This window comes from Anomalospiza imberbis, chromosome 3 (assembly GCF_031753505.1).
Source record: "Anomalospiza imberbis isolate Cuckoo-Finch-1a 21T00152 chromosome 3, ASM3175350v1, whole genome shotgun sequence".
Taxonomy (NCBI): domain Eukaryota; kingdom Metazoa; phylum Chordata; class Aves; order Passeriformes; family Viduidae; genus Anomalospiza; species Anomalospiza imberbis.
This window is the reverse complement of record NC_089683.1, coordinates 61,809,422-61,820,956: the sequence shown is the minus strand read 5'-3', so window position 1 is coordinate 61,820,956 and position 11,535 is coordinate 61,809,422. Positions and strand designations below refer to the sequence as shown.

General features: G+C 43.4%; 1 protein-coding gene across 1 annotated transcript in view; it reads left to right on the top strand.

The window, feature by feature from the left end:
• The first annotated feature begins 7,945 nt into the window (after window positions 1-7,945).
• EZR (ezrin) overlaps window positions 7,946-11,535 on the top strand; it is a 36,938-nt gene continuing 33,348 nt past the window's right edge. Inside the window, exon 1 of the mRNA XM_068184709.1 lies at window positions 7,946-8,277. Within this exon, the coding sequence (XP_068040810.1) occupies window positions 8,266-8,277 (12 nt within the window). The 5' untranslated portion in view covers window positions 7,946-8,265. The remainder of the gene's footprint in view (window positions 8,278-11,535) is intronic.

The following is an 11,535-nucleotide window of genomic DNA, read 5'->3' as shown; positions in this document are numbered from 1 at the left end:
CCTTCTCCTCCCACACTGAAGCCCTTGAGAATGAAAACAGAGCAGTGGACCAATGAATCTGGCTCCAAAGGTGTTGCTGGTGAATGCTGAGACATATGAAATATCACATAAATGAAACCATAGCACAGAAGGTGTTCCTAAGGTTACATATGACAGATTTTCCCCTCTCATCTTGACATTTTTCTTTTATTAATAGAGACCAAAGAATTCATCGTGCCACCTATACAAGATAACCAGCTTATTAAATAAATGAACTGCTGAGCTGTGTTCTTCCTAGGAACAAATCAAGTCTGTTTGACATCCTTGTTACATCCGAGGCGGCATGTCAACTTTATTTTGAAGGCTTGAGTTCTACTCAGTTAATACCCAGGTCCTGAGTTACCTGCTGTAAACACATGAAATTCACCCAGTATTTTAAAGGAGGCATACTGATATTTTCCAAAGTGTTTTGGTGAGTTGCTAGCCAACATGCTACAAGACTTGTTGTTTATCTTTTGTGTCATGCGTCAGAGGTAATTACTTCACAGGGTAGGTGTGTCATTGGGAAGCTCTGAAAACTCCCTTTGTTTCAGGTTACCTGCATGCCTCAGTGTGGCAGGCGAACAGTAATCAACCTGATCCCCTTCTCCTCCAGCAAGGCCTCACAGAAGTTATTTGGTTTGGTAGCCTCTTTGTTTCTGAGTTACTGCCTTTAAGGCAGCTGGGGCTGATTAGATAAGGTGACTGTGTATCTGCAACCTTGACATAAAATGGATTTAGTTTGCCCTCAGTGTTTAGCAGGGTGGTTGAAAACCAATTAAGGATATATGTAGCCATTTGTAAATTGTATATGAGCTGTTTGCTATGAAACACATATATTTTTTTTCTCATGAATGAATATTTAATTGAGGTACAGTTCCAGGTAAGTCCTTGCAAACTATCAGAGTTAAAATTCAGGTCTGGTGAAAGTAGGTAGTGTTCTACTTTGTTTAGAAATGTCACCCTGCTTGTACCTCCCTTGTACTTGGTCTTACGTCTTCATCAGTGCCCGCCTGTTTTCAGCATTATTGTTATCACAGAGCAAACAGAGGATTTCCCAAGAGACAGGTGGATACTTGTACTTCAGACTCCAGCTTGGTGTCTTACTCATGATACACTGAGGTCAAAACTACTCTCCTCTATCTGTGTGAAGAATCTCTATTAGTATATTCTCTCCTTAGTGCTGAGAGCTCCCTGTGCAGCCTGCACTGCTGTTGGGAAGCTGCAGTCTGAGGGGAGAACAAACAACTTCATCTCCTAATGGCACCTGGAAATGTTCATGTCTGCAGCGAACGCAGGTGATGCAGAGCAGGAGAGATAATGAATGGACTAGTAATAAACTGCATCCCCAATATTACATATTTTCTGTTTCTCTCGCTATTAGATTCAGTCTTTCACCAGTCTTACACTAAAAAAGAGAGCCTTGTTGTATAAAGCATTTAAATCAGGCTAGGCAAAATATGAGAAGATATCTGAAAGAGCTAGTCCTGCATGGCAAAATAGGCTAGAGTGATATTTGGGACTTCTGAACTTTACCTAGTAAAGTAACCTCTGCATAAATTTTTTTTTTCTGTTTCAATTACAGAAAAATATGAGAAAATGGTCTGGCACCAAATTGCATAATAATGCCCAGCTTATATTACTGACTTAACCAAGGCAAGAGCCATGCTAGATGTCTTATTTTGGCTGAGTATTTAACTGTGAATTGCCTTATAGATAATGCAGCTTCTGAAACTGAATGAGAAATACAAGTACCTGTCAATGTAAACAACTTTCAAAGCTTACACTGAAAGAGCACTTGGCTCTGGAGAGAACTGATCAGGAGGTAGAATCACTGCCATTCAGTCTTGAGACTGGGGTTTAAGGCCTTTCTAATGTTACACACTGGATTTGAGAATCACCAGGTGAAACTCAAGAGCTTAGTTTATGCTGAAAGTCAAACAATGTGACCTTAAAACTGATCTTAAAAGGTGTGAGTCAGTATCATATCGCAGGAAAAGAAAAGGTACCCTGTCTATAAAATTGCACATTGAACTTTGCACTCTTAGCCCTGAAATTCTGAGTTTGGGCACCCTTAGTTAAATTGAAATAGCTTATTACTTGTGGTTTTGAACTCTTACAGCCTCATTCCCACAGTCAGAGCAATACAAATGTCAGCAATATATGTAATTATAAAGCAACTTGGAGTAAAATACAACTGTACATAGACTATGAACTCTTCTTCTCTCTATCAACCAGTGGGCATTTGTTTTGCCTCCACCTTCCTTATCACTCTCACCTGCTCTAAACACAGATCTGTGCTCTGTCTATGAAGCACATGAACTAAGTTAGTTAATGTTATTTACATGCAGTTTTTGTCAGCACTATCTCAACATATCTCTACATTGATGTTAAAAAGCAAAATCAGCCAAACGAAAAAACCCCAACAAAACCAAACACCAGCAAAAAAAAAAAAAAAAAAAAAAAAGAAGCCACTGAAAGAGCTGGTCCCATAGAAAGTGCTTGGATGTAGGGGGTATTTGCAGGGGGTATTTGCAGTATATGGCACTCAGCTCTGCTTTTAATCAGATTTCAAATAGAAAACACAAAGGAAGATATCAAGGTGAAATAGAGATTGCTTAACCAGGGGAACTCCCTTCCTTTTCCCTTTCTTATCATAATCATTAAGATCATAATATCATTTTAAGACGTAAAAGCTGTGTTGGCCCTAGTTTCCATTTGCTTTGAGCCTTGGACAAACATGGCTGGATTTACACATGTGGTATAATCTCTACAAATTCAGTATGTCATGAACTTCATTCGTCATTTCACACATTTTTAAACAATGTTTGTGACATGATTGTCCTCATTCAATAGATTCAGAAAACTCAGTGCTTTTTCTATTTGTTTATTTGTTGGTAAATCAATAATTCATTGTGGATTTCAGTTACAAAGATGATTACCATAGACTTTCCATCCCTGGTCACTTTCATGTTTAAACCTGCCTTTACTTTGAGTAATATTTTATCTGTATTTTACCTACCACTAAGTCTTGCCTTCCCCATCCATTGTAAATAATTTCTCAGTCTCAGTATACATAAAATGTAAATGCCAAATTATATTTTGTTTCAGCTGAAAAAAAGATTTTATTGCACACTTTACATCACACCCTGTGAAAGTTTCCTGTGGAAGAAGAATGTATTACTAGAGAGGTTACTAAGACAACTCTCATGGGAACTGAAAGCAAACTGTGTTTAGGACTTCTTAAAACTTATTGAGAAGAAACCTAATCTCCCTTTAAGCTTTTCTCTCCTTTTATGATGGGTAAGAACAAACCAGATAAATGCCTGAAGTCTTGTCTGATTATTTTTCCTTCTTACAACATTTTAAAATAATCCTTCATAAACTTCATTATATATATTTTTCTTCATAATTTACCATGTCCTTATAGGGCTCCATGATGGTCATTCAAAGAGTCAAACAATCCCAAGGACTACTTGGGGGTGCTGCTGGAAGACAGATCATCAATTGGGAAGGCAAAGATAAGGATCTCCCAGCATGTAACCATTGGATCATTGAATGAGGTTTATTTCCAGGCCTGAATGCACCTAACCTCTTGTTGGTGCAGGGAAAAAAAAAACCCAATCTATGCTTACTGAAAAAAATAGCAAAACAACAAAAAACTGAACCTGGCAAGAGCAGCTTTTCACGTAGGAACAACAAGCACTGAACTTGGCAGCAGCTTCTTGTAGGAGCAAGCAAAAATGAGGCACAAGCCTTGCGTTCTTTTACACCATTTATCCCCTTCATAAGAAACCCAGAGAATGTCTCAAGAGGCTTTGCCAATAGATGCTGGTCCACTGTGACCTCATTCTGTCAGGTTTTCAGTAAGCTCAGTGTGGGTAATGGGGAAGTAGCTCTCAGTGCAGAACTACAACTCACCAGGTCCTTGGTCACTCTTCCTGAAGTCTGACATTTCAGGAATTATAATGCCAAAATTTCCGAATGTGCAATGGGTAATAAGCTGCTTATTCAGTTATGTACAATGAAAAAGAAACTGTTGTCAGTAATCCCATGTGGTTCTTTTTCCTTTTACAGCTCTTCCAGTTCACAAAGAAAATCAAAGACTCTTGACTGTCCTACATGACCGCAAATCTCCTTAAATCTATATATGTCTCAGAACGTGGCATCCTTTCCATTAACTACTCTAATGAATGTCCTTTCTTCTAGCTGCTATACTAAATGCATAGTCTATGAGTTGTCAAGAGGACAGAGTTAGCTGCTATAGGTTTTTGTTAGTAAAAAATCTGCAAACAAACCAGCAGAGAATCTGCAAAATTCTTCCAGCTATGCCTTGCCTAACGTGGATGAAACTTTCTATTCAGAGAAACAGGGAGATTAGGTCTGTCTGTTCTTGGGACTATTGATTCTGCATGAGCAACAAAGAATGATGGATTTAGGGCACAAGATTTCATGTTTCCCAGTTCCAGGATGATCTGACTTAGGAAGTTTTATGTTGATTAAAAATTGGCTGGCACAAAGCCTGTTAAGCAAAAGCCACTTCATAGCAATAGGACTTGCTTGAGCAAACCCAGACAAGTACTTGGAAATTCATAAATGATCCACATCAAGTTTAAATGTTATTACAGCTTAAAGTATAGCAGGAAAATCAAAGTGGTTCTTCTTTCTAAAACAAGGAAGGCAGGCCTGATAAGGATGACAGTTTGGTTAGGGGTCAATAAGTCACAGGAACTGTTACAGGGAAGGAGACAGAAATTGGGTTCTGCTACTGACCTGCTGAGCAATCAGGATTCTTTCGTCACCTCCTCTGCCTTATTAATTCCTGTAAATGGTTGGTAATGCTATCCTCTTAATAAAGCAGGTTAAGAGTAGGTGCTGGATCAGAGCAGATCTTAATCCTGTGACTTAAAGGCTTCATTTTGATTTGGGTCTTATGCTTAATTGTGAAGTCTGACTGAAGATGATGTGTTTAGGGTGGACATAAAAGCTCTCTCTTGCTTAGCTAATGCCTAAATCTAGAAGTAACCAAGTTCCATGGAGTTTTAATGTGGAATTTTCCCCAGATTGCATATTTGTATCTGTTTTTTCTATATTTGAATTTTTGCCCCAGGATGTCTTGACATGGGTTGATTGTTTTGTGCCCATTTCATGCCTTCTCTGATATTCCCTCACACACATTCCAAAGGGGATTGAGTCTTGAAGCATTTGTAGACAATGCTTATCGGTATTATACACTATGTCCATACTCCTAAAATGCAGTATACTGATTTTCAGGGCACTCTCAGGAAATCCAGAGAACTGAAGACTTTTACCACCACTCTGGAGCAGAGGGGAACTGGTTTGTATCTGGCAAGGATGAGAAGGCTTCTGTATAAAAGGGAAGAAAGGGCTTGCATTATATACCTTCCCATCCTTCTAGGGGGGAGGTGGGGCGAGAAATAAAAAGGAAAGAGCTGAGTGACCCAGCTGCAGAGGAGAGTTTTGTACTGTCACAAAGACACCTACCTAGCCAAATCTTCAATAAGGTACGGAGCTCTGCAGGCAAGAGGGTTTGAAAACACACCTAGCATGAGGAAAAAGCCCAGGAAGGAAGCAAATGGTGTCTAAGACATACTCCAAGCTGGCAATTATTCTGGTTCCTTCCACTGAAGACAATTCTTCCTGTGTAAGCTCAGTATGTTCACAGTGGCTGGTTTTGGGTGGAGCAGTATTGGGCAAGCTGGTAGTTATGGATGCCATTGAGGTATCTACCTTTCCCCATGTATTGCAGGTGACTGTAGGAGAATGGCACAAGTTTATGTGCTGTGGCAAACAGGAACCTAGTAGTATGTATGTTGCCACACATAATTATTAGTCACCTAAATTCCTTTTGCCCCTAGGTTTGTGTGTTTAGGAAGCAATGGTAAGGGTTAGGAAAAAAAAAAACAACAAAACAACAAAAATCCAACAAAACCAGGGGTTTAAGCTTGGATATGTAACTAACATATGGAAACAAATACTTACCTGACTATATATGATGTATTAAATGAGACATCTCTCTGACATGGAGTTTCTTCAATGTGAAGCCCCCGGGTGATGGTCTCTGTGCCCATGTTGAGCTATGGACAATCCTAGGAAAGGATTTTGGGAATGAAAATCTCCCAGAATGGAAATGGGCTTCCAATTAGATCCATGCAATGCTTTGTTTCAAGGGTATGCAGACACACACGCTTGTTTTGACTTTTCTATTTCCAGTCACAGCCAAAATCTGGATTTTAAGACTATGGCATGAAAATATCTCATCTCTATCCTTTTCTGTCCCCGCCAAAATATCTAAGAATGTCACTCAGGGTTCTGAGTGAGAGCTGCAGAAGCTGGGTTCTTACAGCACTTCTTACTTGGAACAGCTGTTTCTTGAGTTTGGCAGCCTACCCAAAACACTGTGATAATTTGGTCTGTTCATTTCCAGTGTCATCCTGCTGAATAAGGCCTGAATCCCACCATAAACTTATTGCTTAACAGAAGAGCATAGAAAGTGTCTTCACAAATCAGATTTTTGTTAAATTAACCCAATCCAACTGAGTGTCGGCATATTTTGTTAAATTAACCTGACCCAAGTGAATCTCAGTGGAATTGTTTCAACTGAAAATGGAGGTCGTATCTGTTCCCCAAGGATGTCTGATCCCATGGCCTTTTTCTTGGAAGCTGTTCAGCTTAGACTATTTCTTCTCACCTGCTGTTGCAAGCTGCCACCCCCATGGCTCTGTTTTGATGGTAAAGCCGTCTCTAATCTCTGAGGATCATGCAGCAGGAAAGGAATATTACAATGAATTCTCTCAGCCTCCAACTCGGCTCCCCTCCCCTTCCCTTTCTTTCACAGACCTGACACAGTAATGATTATTTTAATGTGGCACAACCAAGTGCTGCTTGGTGCACTCTGTGGGGGAAGACACCATTTGGAACTCTGCCAAAGCAAGACTTGTATTGTTTGGCCTGTCCTTTTTGTCACCATCCCTTGATATTTCCCAGGCTCTCTCCTGCCCTACATATTTTCCATGTAGTGGATGTTATTCTCCTTGTTCTGTGACTCCCTGTTCCCATCCTATGTCCTATGCCAAACAGACAGACAGTGGTTGAAATGGAGTGTTGCAGACAGCGGCTTGGGTACAGGCTGCACAATTTCCTCAATCTCACAGCTCAACTCCGTGCCATTGCTGGCACGGTGGAAGAGCTGAGTCCTACAGGCCATTCGTTGCCCATGACTATGTAAATCAATGTGCTCTTGTGACCAGCCAAGCAAGGAGATGCAGTGGGAGGCCAGCAGCTCCTGGCAGACACTATCACAGAAGTGCATTACATTCATGGGCAAGGAGGGAGAAGGAACAAGGGGCAGAGACACAAACTTCATTTTCTGTGTATGCTTATCAATTGTTAAGCTGCTTGCATGAACTTTTTTGGGCTTTACGAAAAGTCAGCATCAGCTGAAGTGTACTCTATAGTTTCTGAGCTTAGATGGATTTTCAGTTTTCTCTTTTGCTGACATTGCTGAAAATATGCTTTACTACACAAAGCAAGCCCGTGTTTTGTTAAGCGATCATATTTTCTGACCTTGCACTCCAAGAAACACAGCAACTATTGCAGGCCACCCCTAAGGCATCACGCCTCTGCCGGACGCTTTCCCCGTGCCATCCACAGGCTTGGGAAGCGCCGACTCCGGCGAGGCCGCAGCAGGTGCGGGCGCGGCGGGCCGGGCCGGGCCGGGCCGGGCCGGGCCGGGGGTCTCCCGCGGGGCCGGGGCCGTGCGCGGAGGGGGCCGCACGAGGCCCCGCGCGGCCCGGCCGTGCCCGGGGGTTCGGGGTGGCGCCGCCCCTGCACCTGTCGCCCGCCCGCCCGCCCGCCCGTCTCTCACGGCGAGGGGCTCGGAGGCTGCCGGAGGCTCCGGGCCGCGGTGCCCCCTGCGCGCCGGGGACGTCGAAGCGAAGCCGGCGGGGGTGCCCCGCGGTTGGGCGAGGCCGGTGCCGCGCTCGGCAGGCGCCGGGGGGAGCGGCGGGCAAATGGCCGGCGGCGGTGAGTCACCGCCGGGCCCCACCTGCCGTACTTAACCCGCCGCCGGGCGGCCGGCGCCGCACTCGCGGGCTGCTCTGCCGCCGTGGCCGGGAGCGGCTCCTTCCTCCTCCACCTCCTCCGCACGGGGCGCTCGGCAGAGGCGAGGCAGACGCTGCATGAACGTTTGTGTCGGGAGTAGCAGAAGCAGCAGCAGCCCTCAAAATGCCGAAACCGGTGAGTGGGGCGCGGTGGGAGGGAGGCGCTCCGCGGGGCCGCACCGGGGCCCGCCCGCCCGGCGCTGGGCGTCGGGGGCTTGCCCGAGCCCGGGCGCCCGGCGGGGCGGTCACCTCCGGGTGTCGCGGCGCGGGCTTTTGCCGGGCTGGAAGGGGCTGAGTCCCGGTCCCTGCTCCCCGCCACTGGACGGGGCGTTTCGACTCGAGCGCCCTGGGAAGTTCTGCGCGGCGCCGGGAGGGAGCGGCGGGCACCCCGCTCGGGAGCCACATCAGCGGCTGCTTGGAGCGGGAGGGATCGCTAGGGCGGCTGCCTGCGGACGCAGGGCCGCGGGCAGGACGGAGGCGTCTCGGGTGGGCTGGAGGATCTCCTCGCCGTCCCGCCGCCGGGAAAGGGAGCACGGAGCCCCGGATCTCTGTGCTCCAGAGATCAGGCGGTGGGTTTGCTCCGTCCTGTGTAGCGCTTCCGTGCTAGACATACACAGAGCTCCCGAGTAACTCTCGAAAGAACAGCTTTCATCACGCTCCCGCTTAACGAGAAATGATACAAATGCGCCGGCTGCCATTTAGTATGCTTGTGGCCTATGCATTTATCTACAGGAAGCATGTATGCATCTGTAAACATAGGAAAAAGCTTGTTCCCTCCTTGTTTTGCCATCTAAAAACTAAATGCTAGGGACTCTTAATAAAAGTTCCCCACGCTGGTCTTTACCACACATTATCGAAGACCTGTCCTTTTTTGGTTGGATTTTTTTTTCCCAATTGAAAGGTCTTTTTTGGCCCTCCTTCTTTCTCTTGACACCACCACCTCTTCACCGCTCCCCCCTCCGACCTTCTAGTGGGTTTTTTTGTTTGTTTTATTTTAAAGTCTGCTGCTACTGTGCCGGTTAGAGACGTTAATTCCCTTGGGGAGCCAACTGCCTAATGCGGAGCTTTGAGCAGTCGTTGGAGCGGACGCACTTTTGAACTTTGAAGAGCATAATCAGAACAGATTGTTGTTACTATCTATTTTCAATAGAGGCAATATTTCTTAAAATGCAATGCAGTGAAGGACTTATGTGAGTATTAGCTCACTGAAATGAAATGTGAAATAAGAGCAAACAAGCTTATCTTTGTGGTAATAAGTAATTAATGTTTTATCACCATAACGTTAAAGTTAGTTGAACTTTTGTTTTTTTTTAAAGTATTTAGGTTAACTTACATAGCAGTTTCTATAAACCTACCAAAAAAAACCCCAACTTAACAAAAGACAAAAACACGCCAAAACCAAACTGTGCTCAGTCCTAAGAACTGATAAATCTTCAGTCTCTCAGGCTGTATTTCATCAGTAGGAGGTGATATGTTGCTGCATATAATAACATCTAACTGAGAGGGCCCTTCTGTAACTGGGGAAGCAAATATATACTTTATAAAGTATAGATATAAAAGGTTGTGTGTGAATAATCTCTTTCTGCCTTGTTAGCTGTTTGCTAATTACAGAGTGCTTTCTTGAAATATCCTAGTTAGAATAATCTTGAAATCCTGGTTTAGGACTAAGTCGCACTGGAAGCCATGTATAGGTGTACAAAAACTCTTTAATCTCTTAAAAAAATACAGCTGTGTTTATCCTTTTCCTTGGCAGGGCTAGGTTTGTATTCCCTCAGAGATGGTGATTTTTCTTTGTTTCTTGGCTGAGTAGCCAGTGAATAACAAAGGTGGTGGATGGTGTAAACCACCATCCACTGGGGAAGGACGGTAGTACTGTAAAGACTTCTGAGATGTGACCTTCTGGCTAGCATTTATGGACAAGACTCTGTGTCAATACTTTGTAAATAGAAGCCTTTTTCTTACTTAATCTTCTGTTCAGTGGGGCTAACTGCCGCCTTACTGTAAATGGAAAAGATAAATTTTGCAGAGGCTATTTTAGTAAAACACACTGTTCAGTCTGTCTGTTTAGACTGAGACTGGATTTGGATCCTTCCCAACTCAGTTCATTTAATCTTAATACAGCTAAATAGGATTCATGTCAGTTTGCATGTAGGGAGGATGTAAAGCTGTCACTCTGGAGGCAGTACAATGCTCAGGACGAATGTGACAGCAGCCTTCGGCATGTGTGAGGACTGATAGCACGACCTCTTGGGATGCACAGGGAAGCAGTGTGTTTCTGCTGGGTATTTAGTATGGATGCTAAAGATTTATTACCTGTGCTTGTTTGCATGTGTCTTGTCTACATGCCATAAGTAAATTCGGTGTTGCTTGGCAGACTTCATGCTGCTGTATGTGAAGTCTCACACACTGGTCACCAGTTATTTACAAATAAAGATTATGATGACAGAAAGCCAAATTTTGGCAACACCTTCCTCTCTGGCCCCTCCACTCACACCCCAGTAAGCTAAGCCTTTATATGAAACTATTGATTTAACAAAAATTATAAATGCACACACAAAGCTTACAGATTGTGTTCGTAATTTATTATTTCACGGTAAACAACTAGCGAATCCATTAACAGTAGGACATTAATGATTTTGTATTTTAATTGAGTACCAAGGTGAAGTGCTAGAAAGCTGTCTTCCCGAGTCTGTGATGACATTTGGTCACAATTAGTTGCTTACCATGCTCAAAATAAATTTTAGTAGAAGTCCAGAAAATAATACTGCAATCAGTATATTTGTTAATATAGACACGTTTTAATATGTAATTTATCACAGCCATTCTGCCGTGTGTAGCAGTTACAAAGTAATGAGATCTCTCCAAGGTAAGCTATAAATATATAACCTATACCCAGTTCATTAGGGTTTATGGCTGGGAGTTCATCAACAGTTCAGATGCATGATTTCTATCTAGTCTGTACAGAGGTTCATTAGGCTTTACAGGTAATGAATTATTTTGTAAGGAAATGCAAAAGGTGTCATCTTGTCCAAATCTTGCTGTGTTATCTGTAAGTTAGTGAAATGCTAAATAAACTTACTTGCTCAGCCTTGCTTAGTTTCATTACTGGAGTGAGTGCCTGTGTGCTCTATGCATTTTTCCTGGATTCATGGTACTAGTTTATTTCTGATGGTGTTTTCGGTGGATTGTATCCTCTTGCAAAACAAACCAATCTAATAAATTGTGGCTAGAACAGCATGGCTGCAGGCTAATGAACAGTGCTTACTGAAGAAGGAAATGTGATCTCAGGTCTATAGAGCTGTTAATTTGATCTGATCTACCAGCATTCTTGGTTACTTTATTGAAGGTGGATTTTTTTTGGTTGGTTGGTTTGGGTTGGGTTTTTTTTGTTTCC